Below are 21,844 nucleotides of genomic sequence, written 5' to 3' on the forward strand. Positions count from 1 at the left end.
CCATGGATTGAACTGATTGTTGATGTCAGTGATAAGATCTTGGGAAATATTTTCAACGTTTTTGAAAATCGCTTTGTTTCAAAGCAGTAAAAGCCAATGAATGTTCATGTCATCTCCTCACTAAGGATTCCAAGCGTTCCTCAAGCCTTTCCTGTGTATCAGAGAGCATTGTTGTACAATATTTTATGTAAAAACTATCGTGATATTTTTATCATTTTCATTTTTACCAAAGATTTCCCATAGTTTGAAGCATTTGTAAGCAATAAATAAGCAAAAGGAACCCACAGAGCTTGGCCATGATTAGGTGAGTCCCAGCACTTTCAGCAAGTATTCCTTAAGTGTGTACTTTAGGTGCTGTAGCTACTACAAAAAACACCTAGTTTCTGCCATCAGTGAGTTTGCAGGCTAGTTAGTAATGGGCATTTCAAAAAACATTTGACCCTGCCTTCACCTCCCAAAAAGATGGTCTCTGAGTCTGCAGTTGGAAAATTCATCACCTTGTGGCCAAACTCACGTCAAGCCTCTCCAAAATTAACTAAGCTGGTTCTATAATAACAACGCATAATTTTATATTGCAATATCACATTGGAAATCACAATTACCAGATGAAGACTTGAGGTGAGCCATTCTGTGGAAACCAGAGGGAGCGGTCATTGATGTGATCAGGGAAGCCTAACTGAGGGAAGTGGGATGTGAATTATACCTTTTAAAAATGGGTAGGATTGGAATACTTGTAGAGGACGTATTGGATCATACTTCAAATTTTGTAGACTTGAGTATAAGCAAAGGCAAAGAACAATAAGTAATGCTTCAAAATAGGTTCCAATGATCTGAGTTTAAATCTTGCTTCTGATTTGTACTGTATAATCCAAGGCTAGTCACCTGCCCTATAAAGGGTCTGGGCAATTCTTTGTTACTATCAGTTGCAAAGAAGGTGCCACCCTACATTGGCAGAGGGAGCTTCCTCATTTGCAACTTTATCCTATCAATGAGTCATAGGTCCAATTCCTGTCTTAATTTCTATCCTGCATTTTCAACTATGACTATTAAGTTGAATGCTACAGATTAGATTTCATCAAAAATATCTTGTTTTTTAACTCCAAAAGACCTAGATTCAAATTTTACCTTTAATGCTAACTAGGATGAGTCATTTGATCTCCCCAAACTTCATTTTACTCATCTATAAATTGGGAATAATATTTGCCTTTGCAATAGAGAATTGTCCTAGAGGGATGTGAGAAGATACAATGCACTTAGGAACTCCCCAAGGCCAGTAGAGCACAAACCCCTTGGCTTGTAAAAAACTATTTTATAGAGGGAGTAAGGGAAACTGGTAAGTAAGACCCTAACACTCTTAAAAACTAAGTTCCAGCCCAACTTCTATGTCTCCTGCAAAAGGAGAGCTCTTCTTTCTCTGGGCCCTGCCTACAGCTCCCTGATCTTACCTAGAAAATCCTAAAACTATCTGACTCTAATCTATTTACTCTGGATTCACAAAAGAAGGAAAAAGGAATGCCTGGGGTTGGCTGTAATATATAACCCAAAGTCCCAGATGAAAATCTTTGGATTACCTTAGCCCAAGAGGATTTCTGGTAGATGAATTTGTACTCAAGGGAACAACAGTTCATGCCAAAGCAGACTCAACCAAGGAGTCCCAAATCTCTCCATGAGATGTAAGACTTCCAAGGGAAACTCTGTCAGAGCAAAAACACCTCCTTCCAGCTTGATGGAGATCAGGGCAGAGAGTGCAAATGACAGTTAATTGCCAGTAAAACTCCCACAGTCCTTCTCTCCTCAGAATCCCCTCCAAGGGCTTGCATCCAAACTCCTTTTTTCTCCCCAAAATTACTCTATCCCTAACTTATATTCCTACACCCTGCCCACCTGAAAGGCTAGTTGCATAAATCAGAACCTCATATTCTGATTTCCAATGGATCTCTGATCACATTCATAGTTATTCCTTCCCAGAACTACATGGCTCTCCAAATCCATACCTACTCATCAGGTATAACTCTCATCTTTATCCTCCCATAAGTCCATCATTGCGTGTCCACACAATGTCACAATAGATGGGTCTCTTTCAAGAAGAAACTTATGGTCTTTTTTAAAAAATAACTTGAGGTGGGGGGCAGCCGGGTGACTCCGTGGATTGAGAGCTAGATCTAGAAATAGAATGTCTTAGATTCAAATCTAGCCTCAGACACTTCCTAGCTGGGTGACCCTGGGCACTTGACCCCCATTACCTAGCCCTTACCACTCTTCTGCTTTGGAGCCAATAACAAATAAAATAACTTGGTGGCTTCCCAAGAGCAAGCCAGCTTGGTTTTATTTCCCTCTTATTCAGTTCTACAACCAGCTCATTACCTATTTCCAGTGTCTATCCAAGATATATGTACTGATGAACCAATTCTGTGTGTTTTATGTCTGGCACAAATCATCCTCTGGACCAAAGGTATTACTCATCCACCTTGTTGCATGAGTATATAGTGAGGCCAAATCTCTCTAAATGAGTAAAGATCTCAGGATGCGTTGAATGTTCTAGGAGAGGGATCTCCACCTAGGGTCTGGGAACTTTGTACAAAATGTTTTGGTAACTGAATTTCAATATAATTTGTTTCCTTTGTAAACACTGTTTCATAGTTATACATTTGTATAGAGTTAAATTTAAATACTAGAATTAAACTAAATTAAATCCAAATACTAGAATTGAATTAGTTCTAGGTATTTAAAAACAATATTCTGAGGAATAATCCATAGATCTCCCCAGGTCCAGAACACCAAAGAAAGCTTTAGAACCAACCCCCTTTCTAAGAATTTGATATAGTGTGTAGCTCCTCATTCACAGCCACGTCTTCCCTGATTTAGACTCTGTGTGGGAGGGATCTTCTTTATGGCAATGCTGAACACTTTTGTTGAGTGCAATTCACTTTGCCTGGTATTTAATAAGGAGGGTTATTGAGAATAAATTATTCCCTCTTTCAGATAATCTCACATGATTGTGACATACATGGGAGACACTTGGTTGAACAGCCTTTAGAGCAGAATTTTCCTCTTGAACATTTTTATAGTTGGTAAACATAGCAAGATGCTCTTTCCTCTATATCCTAGAGTCATTTGTGTGACTGTAAAGATATGGAACAGAAATTCCTCCTTCAAGGACGCCCTCAATCTATGCATAGATTATTCTCATAGAAATTTTCATAGCCCCGGGATTAAAGGTATTGGCCAGAAGTTTGTTTTCTCAGTCCCTTCTTTTTTGGCAAGAAGGTGGTACTTTCTTTTCTCCTTTCAGACACCATGCAAATTAAAATGTCATCACCTCCAGCGTAGACTTCTCTGCAATCTGGTCTGGCTGTTTTTCTATCTTTGTCTTTTTAGACCATTTCTCCATTATCAGACAACACACTGGGGAATGTGATTTTAGTGGCTATATGCTTTACAGTAACTAGTCATGTTACTGTTTCTTTCCACTAAAAAACTGCAAATATTCTTGAAGAAGCTTTTGAAATCTGGGGGGGGGGTGGCAGTTGAGTGGTTCAGTGGATTAAGAGCCAGGCCTAGAGACGGGAGGACCTGGGTTCAAATTTGGCCTCAAACACTTCCTAGCTATGTGATCCTGGAGAAGCCACTTAACCCCTATTGCCTAGCCTTTGCCATTTTTCTACCTTGGAATTGGTTTAGGCTTTTAAACTACTTAAAATTTAGGCTTTTAAACTACTTAAGTCATTATTTGAAAACAAGTATAAAGGAAATGCATTTAATCAAGAAAAAATCTTTGGGGGCAGCTGGATGGCTCAGTGGATTGAGAGCCAGGCCCAGAGATGGGAGGTCCTGGGTTCAAATGTGACCTCAGACACTTCCTTGCTATATGACCCTGGACAAGTCACTTAACCCCCATTGCCTAGCCCTTACCACTCTTCTACCTTGGAATCCATTGATTCCAAGATGGAAGGTAAGGGTTTGTTTGTTTTTTTTTAAAAAGAAAAAATATCTTTGAATAATTATGTTGGTTTTTAAGGGCCCAGCATGTGGAAGACTCTAGATAGAGGCTGTGAAATATTAAAGGAGATTTTTAAGGAAGGGAAAGGACTGATTTTCAGGAATAGTTTAAATATAATTTTGTCACCAAATTGTGAAATAGCCCTTTGAAAGCACCTATTATGTCTCAATCTTAAAAATCCTTTTCATTTCTTCAGTAAAAAAAAATTAATATTAAAGTATTGAAAAATTAGACCATAAAACAAAGCATTTCTTTACTGTCAAACCCCAGCCATTAAGGATCTGGCAATTTCAAATTAGTGTCATTTAGTCTGTCTCAAAGATGGAAGTCATTCCTCATTAAAATCATCTAGGCATTTGGATAAGTACAGTTTGTTTGTTTTTTTAAACCCCTTACCTTCCATCTTAGAATAAATACTGTGTATTGGTTCCAAGGCAGAAGAGTGGTAAGGGCTAGGCAATAGGGGTCAAGTGACTTGCCCAGGGTCACTTGAATAAGTGCAGTTTTGAAAGCTTCCTTGCCCCAGAGATGGCAGATTTGTCATTTCCATGGTCACATCATTTACATTAAATCTTTTTTTTAATAAGTATCCATCCTTATGCCATCTTTTTCCCCCACAGGTTTTATGGAAGTCCTCTGCTTTTATAACAGTAATTTCCTGGCTATGCCATGAACTCCATCTTCTGTCAAAACAGTTGGTTTTGCCCCATATGTAACATTCCTCACACCTATAGCCCTCCACACCCTACCAAGGAGAGAGGAAGTATGCCTCTTCAATATTTTTTCAAGACAAAGATTTTTAAACAATCTTATAAAGCAATTATTTTTGGAAATTTGACCATTGCGAGATTTTTTTTTCATTTATGTTGTTAAATAGGGCATGCTTATGCTCTCTCTCTATTAAAGCTGCTTTACAAAAACATAATTTACTTTCAGTTTTTATTATTACATTATTTGATTCATTTTGTTCCCACATTTGGCCCCATTTTTGTTACTAAATTTACCTGGTGTTAAATATTTTAAAATAGAAACTGAGTATGTTGGTTAAAATAGACAGAAAAAAAAGTGATCACTTTTGTTAGTAGACTACACAAGAAAACAGAATTTTATTTTTATCTGTTTTAATTACAATTTTAAAATAACAACATGCTGAAGAAGGTCGTAAGCCATAATATTTTAAAAATCAAACTCAACAGTTACTAGGAATTTCTAAGTGCACAAGAATTTACTTATCTATCTAGAATTAATTTTTCTATTATAGAATGGTTTCTCTCTAATCCTGGTGGAAAAATTCTTGGGTTCCCCAGGATTTTAGGACATTAATTTGTGTTTTATGTTATAAAGGACAGAGTGCTTGAATTGAAGAACATAGATGGTGTCATAAGTAACATGTCCAGCTGAGTAAAATTCCTATCATTAGATATGCAGAAAAACGAAATACAAAGGACTACAAAAATACACTACTAATTAGTAGCTGCTCGTCTTGGCTACCATGTATTTGTGGCTTAAATTACTTGGCGAATAACCAAAGAGTAAAGTTCATCAGCTATATCAGGACTCAGGCGACAAGCCTAAAATAAAACAGAAAGAGACAATACGTTATTTGGATGAAAATTCTCAAGCGAGCATTTTACATTTACATTTTATATAGTTGTCATAGGAAAATACATGAAATTTCAAAGTGATTCCTTAATAGAGATATATTTCTATACTGATTTCCCCAAAGAAACAGGGCAAACTCACAATATGATCCTGACTGATGAGGAACCTTTTGGCTTCCAAGAGTAAGAGAAATTCCCCTGTGGGGGAGGTCACACCAGAGCAAGAACAGAGGTAACGGGCAAACTTAGGGTGATGGTGCTTTAAGTTATGGCATTAAAATAAATGAAAAATGGAAACACTGAACTTTTTTGCCAGACACGTGGACAACAGTGAAAAAAGCAATGGAGTGAGAGGTATAGGTCCTGGATTTGAATCTGATTTCTCTTTTTCACTTGATTTGTAACCTTGGGCACCCCATTTGAGGCCCATCTCTGAGCCTCAGTTGGCTCATATAAATAAGGAGGCAGCTGGACTTTAAAAGTAAAAAGGAAGGGGAATGGAGAGAACTCTGTATCCGCCATATTAGTTACAACAGAGAAGGCAGCTACAGTGCAGGGAAAAACACCTCTGTAGAGATGACCAGGGACCCACGGGAGACAGCAGCCAAGAAAGAAATTAGCCTTCTCCTTCATTCTGGTAATCCAGAAGGTGGCTTGCAGATTGGTAGAAAGGACCAGTTTAAGCTGAGCTACCTAGTTCATCCCTTTCGGGGGAAGAGAGAAATAAAAGTGTTCTTTTAAAGCCCCTTAGTGAGGGCTGTGTGAGGACCAGGCAAGAAAATTATCCGGATAGGACCTCATCTATTCTGCTTCATTATTTTAATGATGACTGATTTTCAAATAGTAGGCAACTTGGAGTTTTCTTTGAGACGCTGGAAGGCGACAGCAGTTACGTTTTAAAAATAGAACCCCCATTCACTCCCAAATCCAAGGCTTTCTAGCTCAACTAAAAACAGAAAAATATTTGGAGAGTTTCTCCTTTGTTCTGACACATGCCTTGGAATAATACTTCTTGGCTTCTGTTTCATTCTTCGGGATCCCCAAGCCAAGCTGAAGACACCTCGCGTAGTAGAAGGAAGCCATCGCTATGCCTTTGGTTATATATTCAGGAAGACAGTCCGTTATTTGGGCTATTGTGGGAACATCATAAGGGGCGTCATATTCGGAAATCCTGTCACAGTAAAGGCAAGATTAGAATGGAGTCTCAAGTGTGGATTTCCCATTTAAACCAAGAAGCAGCCTGTGGGTCGAGGACTCTTGCACAAGAAAAGTTCTCTGTGGAACTCCGTGCAGATCCGGCTCTCTTCAGAAATAGGACTGATCTCTAGACTTGGGGGAGGTGACTGAGGGGGTCCGGAGAGGGGCGGAGCACCGGGCTTAGTCAACATCCCAGCTCTGTGATTTGTTAACACGGGCAGCTCGCTCAACCTTCCAGAATGAGAGTTCCCTCATCTGTAAAATGTAGCGACTATTATTTGTTCTGGGGGGGTCTCACAAGGTGGTGGTAAGGGAACATTAAACACAGGCACACACTCTCATCTACTTTCTGCCTTCGCCACCGGAAATTCCTCTTGCCCCTGCTGTCTACCCTCGCTCTCTCCTTCCCGCCTCTCTGATGGGCAGTGATGAATATGGCGGATGGAGGTTAGGGCATTTTTCTGGTGGTTACCTACAGCTTGTGGATCTCTGTCTACAAATGGCCATCTCCCTGGGGCCCTCGAGTATGGAGGAAGGGAAATTAGATCGTGACGTTTGGGGAGCAAAATGCGCGGGTGCATGAAGACCCTGCCCTGAGCTGACTTTGGGTGTAGCCTCTGGTGAACAGAGGCCAGGTGAATGGAATCCCTTCCGTGCTTGGCCCAGGGCCCTCTTAGGGGACACACCGCCTTCAGGCCCCTATTTGGAGCCAAATTCTGTAGGAAAAGAAATGGAACTTGGTGGTCTTAGAGAAACACGGATTCCTGATATTTGGCACTGAAAATTGTAGTGGTAAAGCTTATATTCATGACTTGTTCTCATGGTCACTGACTCCCATTCAGGAGCGGGGCTGACCTGCCAAAAAGCTTCCCCGGGTCACATGATCACAATAAGGCCTGGAAGGGATGACATTCTGTGCAAATGCCAGTGAACTTTGGCGGAAAGGGTCTAGCTTGGGGCTCAGAAGAGCTGAGCTCCACACTGACACTGACACTCACTAGCTACATGGCCTTGGACAATTAGCCGGTTCCATAAAATGGGAATAATCAAAATTGTACTACCTGTCTCCAGTGGTGCTTGTGAAGAAACCACGGTGTAAACTGTAAAGGGCTACAATTACACTGATTGGCCTGAGCTCTTTAGTAGAAATTCTCTTAAATGGTTTCATCCAAATCATTTACCTTTTTGAAAATGAGACACATTTTGTAAAAAACTTCATTTTATAGTAATATTCGACAAGATTGCCTTGAGCATAGACGTTGCCACGGTCAGCCGCTTGCCTCAAGCATTGAAGGGCAGCTTCAGTATCCTGAGGAATACCTTGTCCATAATAGTACATGAGACCAAGTGCGCCCTGGGACTCCAAGCTTCCGTTGCCACAAGCCTCCGAATGCCAAAAAAATGCCTAACGAAAAGGATAACAACAATTTACTACTAAAAAATTGCCTTTGAGCTGATACTTTAAATGAAGCACTTTGTGGAGGGAAAGAGGCTTCACTAGAGCCATGGCTGACTTCCCCTCTGCAGCTGCCGGTCTGTTTGTGTATCATGTGTGCCTAGATGTGTCCATTCTGTCTCCTCCATTAGAATCGAAGCTCCTTCAGATCAGGAACTGACTGACTGTTGTCTTTGACCCTGGTGCTCACACACAGTGTCGGGCAGGTGCCTGCTGACCACCTATTAAGGGATCAGTACAGGGAAAGGGCAGTGGACTTCAGCCAGGTCACTTCTTAGCTGGGAGGCCCTGAACAGGGTCTCTTGGCCTTTGGGTCTCTCAGTTAAGAGCAGTTTGTGCCATCTCCCTCTGGGAATCTGGCCAGGGTCAAATGAGAGAATTTGTGTCAAACGCAATGTGATTTGGAAAACTTGAAAATGGCTTCATTCTAAGAATGGCAGCAGGTTTGTCATCAACTTCTGGCGTGGTGGGAAGAAATATCTACCCCAGTGACTATCACCTTTACTTAAGACAGAGTAAGTAATGATTCAGAGATGATAGTCTTCAGTTATTTGCCTAATCACTACCAGTCACTGAGGGGCTGAATTTTGCCATGTTTTCCTATAATCTACCCCAAAAAGAATGGAGAAAGAGGGAAGGCTCTGGAAAAGGGCATACGGAGAGAAGGGGTTATCAAGGAGATTTCGGAGAATGTTTGAAAAGCTAAGGAGAGAAGGAAGAGATGAAAAGTTCAGAGAGAAGGTTGAAGACCCAAGGATGGTGGACAATTTCAGATTCATTCTTTTAATCTAGTTCCTGCAGATAAAATATGAATAGAGTTAATTAGTAAGTTTAAAAAATGTTTGAACATCATATGGCATAGCTTTGAAATGTGGTTTATATCGAGATATTTCTAAGTGACTAATAGTGATGTTAGTTCCTTCTAGATGGCCTTGGTTTTAGACGTAGGTTCCCTGAAAGAGTTAATCTTTGCCAAAATAAATAAATAACTAAAAATAAAAAAGGTTTTCTGTTACTTCTCATTAATGGAATCAGGGACGATTTTTCCTCCTTTATTTTCCAGTTAATGTTTTTTTCTGACATTCATAAAGAGAAGAGACTATGTTTCTGCTGGAGTTTTAAAGGGTTTTTTTTTCTTTTTTTTTAATAATATAGAAAACCTACAGAGCTTGACTAAGTATACCTTTCCTATCAATGTCAGGCTAGTTCCTTCAAGGACATTTTGCACTTAATATAAAATACTTGATTAAGACTTGTTCTCACCTCTTTAAGTTGTCAGGGCATTATCCCTTATTTTATGGGAGAAGTGGAATGACTTAAGGAACTCGAGCCCTGGACCCCTAGGCCATTAGAGTTATTAGGGACCCCAGAGCCATCTTATTTCAAAGCTGAGGAAACTGGACCCAAAAGCACATAATACAAAACCCATCAAATACAGTATAATCAACCTTTTTATATCTTGAAAGATCACTTTAATTTTAGGATTCTTCCCACTTCTTCTCTTAGGGCTTAAAACATCCTATATTAATGATCTTGTCAATGTTTCTATTAAAAACATCATAGATCAGTTTGACGTTCTTAAGCACATTTCTCCTTCAAAAAATTTGGCACTTTGTTGAATCGAAAACAGAGATGTTAAGAGTTCCAAACCTGTTACCAAGTTCTGCTCTCCCAAAGGACACACTCAAAAGGAGTGGGGAGGGGAGGAAGGAATGACTTACCCAATAATTTCAAGGTAACATCAGATTTTTTTAAAAAGGGTAGACAACTCGCCTTCTCCAAATCTTTAGGTTGTTTTGTAGAATAATACAATCCCAAAATACTCTGAGCTTTGACACTAGCGTTTGGATTCCCATTGTCTGCTGCCAAAAGCCATAATCTGCAGAAAAAAAGAGAAGTCACAATCATGTCCTGTGTGTAAAAGGTTAATAGCCCATAAAAATAAAGTTTCAGTCTTAGTTTAGATTACCTTTCAGCTTCCTTCTCATCATGGGGAACACCTTGTCCTTCATGAAAAGCTCTTCCCAGGTTGTATGCAGCAGCATATTTTAAATGTTTTGCTTGGGGGCATGTAGAATCAAGAATTTTCTTCATGTATTCCACTCCTTTTTCCTTCCACAAAGGAAAAAAAAAGCATAATATCTCCCATGCCCCAAAAGTATGCTTGGTTTTGGTCCAAATAAATTACTCTCCTATCGACATTCTAGATTGTGATTTATATTATCTGAGCAAAAGCAGAGTGATAAGGCATCCCAGTCCTAGTAAGAATGGAAGATATGGGACAAAAATAAGAGGGGAATGTGTAAGTCCTGGCCCAGAGCTCACAGATCAAAGGTCAAGAAGGGATGATCCAAAAAAGTTCAAAGGGGGAAATTTATATCTCCAAACACTTCCATCCACACCATTAGCTAAGATGAAAACCCTAATTTCAGAGTCAATGTTAGCCTTGCCTCTATTCTGCATCTCAAATCCTAATACACATAAGCCCTCCTTTTTTTCTCTCTCCACCTTTCATGATGTGAAGTGACACTGTTTTGGAAACTCATCCCAGGTACCAGAAGAGCTAGTCTTATGCTATAGAAACAATGCCTAGTTTCCACTTCCCTCAAATATATGAGAAGAAACATATTGCCTATAATTTATACAATTGTATTTAGCTTTCAAAACACCTGGATGGACGTGGTAAGAAAAAAAAATCACCATTGTCAACTAGCTGGTCACTTTAACAAATGTAGAAGGCACAAAAAGTTCAGCAAGGGTAAGAAATAAACAGTTCTCACACATGGAGGACAAAAATCAACTGATCAATTAATAAGCATCTATTTAAGTATTTACACATCAGGCACTGAACTAAGTACTGGAGATTTTTTAAAAGTAACACATTCACAATCATAATCTCAGATAAAGCAATAATAAAAATAATTATAGTTAAAATATATTAGCAAGGGAATTAAATTATATTCAAAGTCACCATACATGAAGATATAGTGTCTATATATTTGGAAGAAAAAAGTAAAACTATAATAGCTGGAGAGTTAAATGTGCCCTTTTCAGATCTAGATAAAACTAACAAAAGAGGTGAAAGAAATTAAGGATCCAACATAAAAGTTAGATATGCTAGCTCTCTGGTATTATCTGAAAATTAAAAGGCATATATATGTATATGTATGTTTATTAGTTATGTATGATACCTTTTCAAAAACTGAACAGGTCAAGGCAATGGGTGACATAAACCGTATTTAAAAAACATTAAACACATCTTTTACTATCCACAGTGCAATAAAAATTATGACAAAAAGCCTTTGAAGAAAAGATTTAAACAAATGGAGTCAAAATAATTTAGTCCTAAAGATTTAGTGGGCCAAAGAACAAATTATAGAAATGATAACTCCCAACAGATAGAATAACAGAAAGATGACCTACCAAAACTTTTGGAATGATCCAAAACAGTCCTTAGGGGTAAAATTTGAATCTGCAAACACTTCTATCAAAATGGTTAGCTACAATGAATATCATACTTAAAACCAATTCTTCCTTGTTAGAAAAGAATGAATTTCAAAGTCAGTTTTTGAAGTAAGCATTATTAGGTGACACATTATAGCAGTCACAGTTTTTATTTCCTTATTTCATGTCAACAGATCATCTGGAAGAAAGTAAGTGTCTAAGTGGAGAAATAGAACTTTTATGTCTAGATAAACTATATCTGAGGGTAACAAAGATCTGAGTAACATAAGTTGAAAGGGGCTGGATCTGGGATTTCATTACCACAGAGAACTTCCAGCTGAGGAAACTCCAACCAATAATGGAGCACCTTCTTTACAACATAGTTATAGAGAAATGCCTAAGAGTAGCATCCAGTGTCTATAGAGTTACCCAACAAGTAGATGTTCATGGTAGAACTGGAAACCAGGCCTTCCTGGAACCATTCCACCATGCTCCCTTCCATATAAACTGACCAGCTATCAACAAATCAATAGAAAATCCCAGAAAACAGGGGAGATACCATAATAATGAAAATGCAAATATAAACACACTTCAAAATAAAAATATATGGCAGAGGCCTATTATCTTTAATTCTTCCTAACAAAATTCTTATATATAGTGAGAGAGAAGTTTTTCTCCATTATAACAATAACAGCTAACACACAGTTGTTTGCATGTGCTCCAATTAGACTATGAGCTCTTGGAGGGCAGGGTCTGTTTTTGCCTTTCTTTAAGTCCTTGGGGCTTAATAGTCCCTGGCATATAAGTAATTAGTAAATTGTTTGTTGAGATGACTTGAATTATGCAGGAGTTTTGGAGGAGCAGGAACTTAGAGTTCTCCTGATTTCAACAATGATGAAAATTTTTAACTGGGATGAGCAAATTCTGGAAATTTATTGCTAGGCAGTATCTAGATGGAAATCATTGAAGGTACCCAGAATGTCCTTTCAGGCTGTGATTTTCCTAGTCTAGTTGTCTTTTCATTATAATAATTCAAACCATGTTATGTCATATCTCCATTTTCAGCTCCAGGATCACCTGTGGGACTTCGAAAAGCCTTTGTAATCACAGAATCATAGAATGGTTGGCCTTGACAGAATCTTGATGATGATTTAATTTACCCCCTGATGTAAATGAGGCCCAGGAAGAGGAGGTGACTTGCCCAAGATCACAAATGAAGGTTCTTTGTCTTTGGAAATTACTTTAATTAGCCCATTGAGTCTATTTATTTAATTAAGTTAGGATATTTTCCCATGGTTGTGTGATTCTTGTCCTTTCCCTTCCCTCTCCCACCCCCATAGCCAACAAGCAATTCCACTGGGTTTTACATGCTTCTTGATCAAGACCTATTTCCATATTACTGATATTTGTACTAGGGAGATCATTTAGGGTCTATAACCCCAATCACATCCCCCTTGACTCATGTGATCAAGCAGTTGTTTTTCTTCTGTGTTTCTGCTCCCACAGTTCTTTTTCTGGATGTAGATAGTGTTCTTTTTCATAAGTCCTTCAGAATTATCCTAGTAGAGAAGTCCATTACAATCAATTGTACCACATTGTATAAGTTTCTGCATATAATGTTCTCCTGGTTCTTAGTTTCCCCATTGAAATGGAGGTAATTAGAAAAAAAATTTTTTCCCAAAGATGAAGCTACACAATGACTATAAAGAAGAATTTAGAAGAACAGAGAAAATGAAGAGATACTCTAAACTGAACCTAACCTTATATGTTTTTCTTCATCAAGCCTCTTCCCTAATTAGTAGAGACATCCTATTTTCACAATCTCAAATCATCACACAGTAAGATAAGAAAAGGATGCTCGGGAGCCAGAACTTGTTTTTACCTGTTATGAATAAAAATTAATCTTGGAGACTGTAAAGTTATAAGTATTTATTAGTAAAGAGAAAGAAAGAGAGAAACGAAGTTTCCAGTCTTTCTAATTTAAAATAAGATCAGATCCTGGATTCCAGCCTGGCATGGTCCCCTCCACTGTGCCATTTGCTAGAGATGGCCATATGGATAAGCCAGCACTGGAAATGATCAGAGAATGGCCAGAGAGTAAGCCCAAGAGAGGGACAGAAGCCCAGAGGGCCCCCCTACCTTTTGATTGCTAATGGGCTCCATACCTCATATTTCTATAACCTCCAGGACTGGAGGTTTCCTGTTAGGAATCTGGGTTGGAGGTTTCTCCAGATATTTAATTCATACATACCAAAGGTCCATTCCATACCACTCCCCCCAAACTTAGGAGGTCAAGGAAGCAAAATGATAGTCTTCCTCTAAGTGTGTAGAGGGAAAATGAGTGAATCATCTATTCAAACAAATCCCTCTCAGGTCTAGAATTCCACTATTACTTGCTGTTTGGCTTGGGATTTTTTCACCTTCATAGCATGCAACTATTAATTCCAGAGAAACCACCATCCCCCAAATTAATAACTTTGTCACAAAACCAGACTGCAGGGGAAAATAACAGCAAACCCTAGGGTTATAATAGTGGCAGGAATTTAGTATTTTAGGAAAGGAAATAGCAAGCATGGCACAAGCTTTAACTTTGGTCTTTGAGGATCATCTCCTTAGATCTAGAAAGAAACTGAAAGATTCTATAATCTTGTGGAGTCTCATACTCAAATGGAACTAGATCCCTACAGGCTATACATTAACTTAGAAAAATGCAACTTAACCTTTTCTTTGTTATATTTTATTATTTTTTCAACATTTTCCATTTCCATTTTAATTTAGTTCAGTTCAAAGCTCAGAGTTTTAGGAGCCAACTGTTGTCTGCACATTTCACGTTTCACACCTCTTATTTTACAGAAGAGAAAACTGACACCTAATGGCCCACATTCACTCACGTTGGAAGTGACCCAAGCACTACTCAAATCCCAGTCTTCTGACAGTAAATCGAGTGCCTTTCTCCAAATCTATCTGTCCTAAATTCACAATAATTGGCTGCTAGGATGGAGGGAACCCTCAGACACAAACTCCAAATGGAGATTGCCTCCTCCCTCTAGGGGATAAGACAAGGCCTCTGACCTCCTAGAGTTTACAATGGCTGTACCTCCAGACATACACAGAAGCCTTTCTAATGTGGAAATATCCCTAGAACAGAAGATCCCACATTTTTCTTCTATAACTGCTTCTCGTTTTATATTCTGACACTAATAATGTAGCAGCCAAATGATCATGTAATCTTGACACCATACAGGTCTTAGAAGAATTGAGTAAACCCACAGTTAGGAAAAGGAGCATTTTTCAGATGAAGATATATGATTTATCACCTGTTTATTTGAGCATAGGATTTGGGGTTTTGGTTTTATACGATTACTCACCTATAAAAATAATATGGAAATCTTCTTAAATGAGCATTTTCAAGGACAGCTGTCTGGAATGATTTGAACCTCTGTGAATTTATAGATGGCACAGTGGACAGAGTGCCAGGCATGGAGTCAGAAAGATTCATCTCCCTGAGTTCAAATATGGCACCAGATACAAGCTGCATGACCTTGGGCAAGTCATTTAACCCTGTTTGCCACAATTTCCTCATCTTCAAAATTGGAGAATGAAATGGCAAACCACTCCAGTATCTTTGCCAAGAAAACTTTAAATGGGCTCGGGAGTCCTACAGGACTGAACAACAAATGGACATTTCATGTTAAGTTCCATGAAAATAGAATATCTCTACTAATTAGGTTTTATTCTTCGTACTTGTATTCCCCTGGTGTAGCACAGTGCCTGGCACATCAATAATACTTGATTGATGAGTTGCTTTATGGACACTTTTATGGAGAATGACTCCACTGCCTTCAAATGCCCTCCTATTAATTTCCTTGGCCATTTGCCCATCCATCGTGCCCATTTGTCTGTCTCTCTAAACCCCTCCCTACCATTTCTAGTGAAGGTAATTGAGTGCCTAAGATCTGAGTAATATGCAATTCAAGCAAATATCCAAAAAAAGTTTTGAATTTCTCATATGGCATGAGTTTTATTAAAAGGGAAACATATCATGGAACCATTCTGGAGGGCAATTTGGAACTATGCCCAAAAGGTGCTAAAAGACTGTCTGCCTTTTGATCCAGCCATAGCACTGCTGGGCTTGTACCCACAGAGATAATAAGGAAAAAGACTTGTACAAGAATATTCATAGCTGCGCTCTTTGTGGTGGCCAAAAACTGGAAAACGAGGGGATGCCCATCAATTGGGGAATGGCTGAGCAAATTGTGGTATATGTTGGTGATGGAATACTATTGTGCTAAAAGGAATAATGAACTGGAGGGATTCCATGTGAACTGGAACTCCAGGAAGTGATGCAGAGCGAGAGGAGCAGAACCAGGAGAACATTGTACACAGAGACTGACACACTGTGGTACAACCTAATGTAATGGACTTCTCCATTAGTGGCAATGCAATGATTCTGAACAACTTGGAGGAATCTATGAGAAAAACCACTATCCATGCTTGTATACATGGGTCAATGGGTATTTGATTGGGGATGTAGACTCCAAATGATCATCCTAATAAACATCGACAACATGAAAAAAGTTTTTCACCAAAGACACATGTAAAGCCCAGTGGAATTGCAAGTTGGTTAAGGGTGGGGGAGGGGAGGGAAAGAATATGATTCTTGTAACCAAGGAATAATGTTCTAAATTGACCAATTAAATAAAACTAAATAAATAAATTAAACACAATAAAAGGGAAATGTGCCCTCAGTTTGCAAAGTTTTGAGATTCAGGATTAATCTAAGGGCAGACATGCATATTCAAAATGTCCTCAAATATATCAACAGAAGGCAAGAAAATCAAACCACTGGGAGATTTATGACATTTTAAGGCTCATCTGGCATTAGCAGCAGTATTCTTTTAAATACTAACATAAACCTTGGGAAGTCTGTATTATTCACAAAGGCTCATCCCAACAGATTATAATAAGTAATGAATGAATCTATAAAAAGCAATTCTATGTCGAATAATGCTACAACTTCTCACTACCTTCATCCTTTAATCTGCGAATGTCAAGTTGTATTTCCCCAAGCAAGCTGACAATCACGATATTAAAAACAGAAGTAGACAACAAATGGATATAAAACATCATTTTATATAAAATTTTATATAAATTATATAATTATATAAATTATACAAAATATATAAATTTATATAATATATATAAAATATATATAAATATAAAAAATTATATAAATTTTATACAAAATTCCTTTGGATTCCTAATTTTAACAATTTGGTGTAGTTTGCTCCAATCCTCAGGAAAAAATGGACAAAGGTAGCTACTAACAGCTTAGGACATTCTCAAGGGATATCAAGTAGATACTTGGGTCAGGATTTTCCCACATAATTTTCCAAGACAAGTGTCCCTCTAAATCAGCATCTGTCAACTTCTAAACATTCTGTGTACTTTGTTGGTGTCTATCCTATAGGAAAATGGGGAAATATCGAGAAGGAAAAGTTTCAAGGTAAGGCCAATTCTGGGCCAGTCTCAGATTGGGTAAAAAGATAAATTAAAGAAAAAAAATAAAGCCAGCACAATAAAATCTACCAGATGGAAAGGACCTAAAGATATATCTTCACAAAATGATGTTTTCTCTCACTCTTTTATTCACTTAAGCCATTCTTTTAAACTATGCTTTTAATAAGATTCAATCTTGCATTGGAGTTGTTATTTTGTGTATTTTATCCTCAAGAGTAGAGATGTTGTAAAGGAAAAGACTGGGAGAGCAAAACTTCTTAGATTTGGCTTTAATATGAAGCATGCAAGTCAAGTGTATACAGACTTGTGCTTTGAGATCAACATCATTTTTTTAACATGGCTAAAAGGAACAAAGCTGGGGATCACACCAAGGAAACAATTCACCAGGGAAGGAAAAGTAAAAACAAACTGAGGAGTGAGTATGTGGGAAATACTAGCAGAGGTGATTTGTAACATTTCACTCCTAGGCATGATGGAGGAGGATCAGTGTGGGTCTAAGGTGGAACTACTGACAGTTCTAGTCTTGGATTGCAGTAGAGCATATTGCTGTCGTGGTTATGACATGGGCACTGTACCCCCAGAAGCTCGGGCAAACTATTATCAGGGAAATTCCTTTGCTCCCTTACATCTTCATGACTCCTAGCCTAAAACATCCAATGACCCCATAGGACCCTGACTTGATTGTCCTCCTTTGATCCTCCTTTAGATTTAAGATGGACAGAGAGATGCACCTCCAGGCTACACCCCGATCCTATCAGGCTACATCTCAGACATCTGTCTGTTCCCTAAAACTAAGGAATCTTTATGAGGGTCATCCCCTATGTCTCCAGGCAGACCCCAGTCAGATGACCAAACTCCTGACTGAATGCCTGAGGGTTTAGTACTCTAGAGTCATGTTCTCACTGTTGTAAAGAGTATATAAGAACTGATATTGTCTGGGGAGCAGCTTTTCCATCCAAGCTGTCCTCCCAATGAGCAACCTTCCATCTTGCTGTTCCACCTGTACTATCCTCTTCACCCTTCTCAACATTACTTACTAAATTAATAAATTTCTCTTTTTATTTTTAAGCTAAGTTTTGGAGTCTTGCATTCTTGCAGAAAGGTATCCTTCCTGAACCCCAGGGGTGCACCTCTTCACCTCACAACAGTTATCCTATTTTGAAAGTGGGTTTTGGGGGCAACTAGGTGGCTCAGTGGCTTGAGAGCTAGGCCTGGAGATGGAAGATCCTGAGTTCAAATTTGACCTCAGATACTTCCTAGCTGTGTGACCCTAGGCAAATCACTTAACCTTTGCCTAACCCCTTGCTTCTTCTCTTCTGCCATAATATTGATTCTGAGACAGACAATAAGGATTTGTTTTTTTTTAAGTGGGTTTTGACAGTCTCCCTGAAAAGGAGATCTAAGAACTTTGGTGAGGCAAGAAATCTCCATCCTCTAGGCTAGTTTGTAGTTCTCCTGTAACAAATGTATTTCAAAAGGGCAGAAGAAAGGGATTTTGACAGAAAAACACTCTTTTACACATACAAACAAGCACACACATACATATATATGATTAATATAATTAACTTCTCATATGAGTATTTTTTAGCTAAATAGCTAGCTTACCAATAATCCTAAATTTTAAAGTTGACTTAACTCAGCTATTAGATCCATTAATAGCTGTTTCTACTTCTTACTACAAAACCAGAGCAATCAACAGCGGTTCCTAATCAATAGCTTCTCCTAAATTGGGCTCAGCAAGGCAGGGTTTTTGGCAAAGTCTCTCATGATATCTTTGTAGTTAAGGTGGAAAGATGAAGATTAGGCGACAGAATCAAAGCTGGATGACAAAGGAGACTAAAAGAACTTTTACTACTAAACTGATGTCAATCTAGAGAGGAGTGTCTAGTGGAAAGTATAGTGGCTGGCCCTCTTCTGTTTGACATTTGAACAGTGTCATGGAAAATGACAAAGAAGGCACACAAGACTTCCGGTCAAGATGGCGGCTTAGAGAAAGCTAAAGTTTAGATCTCCGGAAACCCTTCCCTACCGAACTCAAACTATATGCTCCTAGGACACCAAAATTCAAAACAATCAACAGCATAGACCCCGGGAACCCTCCTCCTGGACCTGGATAAAAAGGTACGCCCCCCCCCCCCAAATGCCAGAACCCGAGATCACTCGGACCTAAGGGGTAGGTAGAAGGAAGGTCCCAGGACCCATCCCCCCCCAACCCAGAGCACCGAGTCCAAGGCAGCAGAGGGAAGCTCAGAGCCTCAGGGCTGGCTATTCTGAAGGCTGTTTCCTGAAAACAACCTGACTCAGTTGCGGGGGCACCCAGACAGCAGGGAAACAGAGAGAGACAGGGAACCTGTAACCCCCTGGCTGGATCCTCCATCCAAGTCTCATGGAAGGTCCCTGCCTCAAGGCATACTCAGTTCAACCCAGGGAAAGCTAATCTTATCAGAAGCCCTCGGAGCTCCAGGAAGCCATGGCCCCTCCCCCTCAGAGTGCAGCCTCTGCTGGCTGGCAAAGGCAGTGAAACACCTTGAGGAGAGTGCCAAGCCAGGCTCAAAGCATGGAAGTAAGGCAATGGAGAAGCATCAGGAGGGAACCGAGGAGGGCAGTAACACGGAAACAACAGCAATTCCTGGCTTCCCCGGGAAGACAGAACAACAACTGCATAGAACGGACAATCTGCCTAGGGCTAAAACCTCTGAACACCAGACAGAGATAAGAAAAGATAGTCCTCCCCACTCAGATAGAGATGGCAAACTCCACAGAAGCACAAAAGCCCCCAAATTCCAAGAAAAACAAGAAGAAGGGGGCAACTTTGGACATATTTTATGGAGCAAAAATACAAAATACAGAGGAGATAGAAGAGGAAACACAAGCAAATGCTCCAAAACCTTCCAAAGGAAATGGAAACTCTCCACAAACCCATGAAGAATTTGAATAGGAAAGGATCAAAAAGATGGAAGCCCTCAGGGAGGAAAAGTGGGAAATAATGCAAAAGGAATTCACGCATCTACAAAACCAGTTTGACCAAAGTGAAAAGGAAAACCAGGCTTTAAAAGTCAGAATCAGGCAACTCAAAGACAACGAGAAAGAATTAATAAAGCAAAGCCAAAAGACCAAGAAATTAGAAGAGAACATAAAATATCTCACTGACAAGGTGACAGACTTGGAAAATAGAGGAAGAAGAGATAATTTAAGAATAATTGGACTTCCAGAAAAGCCAGAAATAAACAGCAAACTTGACATCGTAATACAAGATATAATCAAAGAAAATTGCCCAGAGATTCTAGAACAAGGGGGAAATACAGCCACTGACAGAGCTCACAGAACATCCTCTACACTAAATCCCCAAAAGACAACTCCCAGGAATGTAATTGCCAAATTCCAAAGCTTTCAAACAAAAGAAAAAATCCTACAAGAAGCCAGAAAAAGACAATTTAGATATAAAGGAATGCCAATCAGGGTCACACAAGACCTTGCAAATTCCACTCTGAATGTTCATAAGGCATGAAACATGATTTTCAGAAAGGCAAGAGAGCTGGGCCTTCAACCAAGAATCAGCTATCCAGCAAAACTGACTATGTATTTCCAAGGGAAAGTATGGGCATTCAACAAAATAGAAGATTTCCAACTTTTTGCAAAGAAAAGACCAGAGCTCTGTGGAAAGTTCGCTATCGAAAAACAAAGAGCATGGAATACCTGAACAGCTAAATATGAAGGAAAGGGAAAAGGAGAAAAATGTTATCTTTTTCTTTTACTTAAACTCTCTTCTATAAGGACTACATTTATATCAATCTATGTATACTAACATGTGGGGAAAATGTAATGTGTAAATAGGGGGAAATGAAAGACCAAATAGAATAATCTTTCCCACACAAAGATTCACATGGGAAGGGGAGGGGAAGAAAACTCCTATAAGAAGGAGAGGAAGAGAGTTTTTACTTAAACCTTACTCTCAGGGAAATCAACTCTGAGAGGGAAGAACATCCAGATCCATTGGGATCTTGAATTCTATCTTACCCAACAAGGGAAGGGAGAAGGGAAAACCGAGGGGGTTAGGGGGGAAGGAACACAAAAAAGGGAGGGAAGAAGAGGGGGGAGAGGGAGGGAACAAAAAGGGAGGGGCTAGAAAGGGAAACATATCAAGGGAGGGGACAAGGGGGACTGATTCAAAGTAAATCACTGGACTAAAAGGTAGAGCTGAAGAAGAAAGGTTAGAATTAGAGAAGGATATCAAAATGCCAGGGAGTCCACAAGTGACAGTCATAACTTTGAATGTGAATGGGATGAACTCACCCATAAAACGTAGACGAATAGCAGAATGGATTAGAATCCAAAACCCTACCATATGTTGTCTTCAAGAAACACATATGAAACGGGTTGACACCCACAAGGTCAGAATTAAAGGATGGAGTAAGACCTTCTGGGCCTCAACTGACAGAAAGAAGGCAGGAGTGGTAATCATGATATCTGATAAAGCCAAAGCAAAAATAGACCTCATCAAAAGGGATAGGGAAGGTAATTATATTTTGTTAAAAGGGACTTTAGATAATGAGGAAATATCACTAATCAACATGTATGCACCAAATAATATAGCACCCAAATTTCTAATGGAGAAACTAGGAGAAT

General features: G+C 39.1%; 1 protein-coding gene across 2 annotated transcripts in view; it reads right to left on the reverse strand.

Moving 5' to 3' along the window:
- Positions 1–5,104: 5,104 nt before the first annotated feature.
- The window catches only part of LRP2BP (LRP2 binding protein), a 52,425-nt gene continuing 35,685 nt past the window's right edge, over positions 5,105–21,844 (reverse strand). For both annotated transcript variants that reach the window (XM_001368937.4, XM_007496045.3), the window contains exons 7-11: positions 10,224–10,366; positions 10,028–10,133; positions 7,980–8,203; positions 6,598–6,772; positions 5,105–5,571 (exon numbers count right to left, since the gene is read on the reverse strand). In XM_001368937.4, coding sequence (XP_001368974.2) covers positions 5,506–5,571; positions 6,598–6,772; positions 7,980–8,203; positions 10,028–10,133; positions 10,224–10,366 — 714 coding nt within the window. In that variant the 3' untranslated portion in view covers positions 5,105–5,505. The remainder of the gene's footprint in view (positions 5,572–6,597; positions 6,773–7,979; positions 8,204–10,027; positions 10,134–10,223; positions 10,367–21,844) is intronic.

The sequence above is a fragment of the Monodelphis domestica genome, chromosome 6 (assembly GCF_027887165.1).
Source record: "Monodelphis domestica isolate mMonDom1 chromosome 6, mMonDom1.pri, whole genome shotgun sequence".
Taxonomy (NCBI): domain Eukaryota; kingdom Metazoa; phylum Chordata; class Mammalia; order Didelphimorphia; family Didelphidae; genus Monodelphis; species Monodelphis domestica.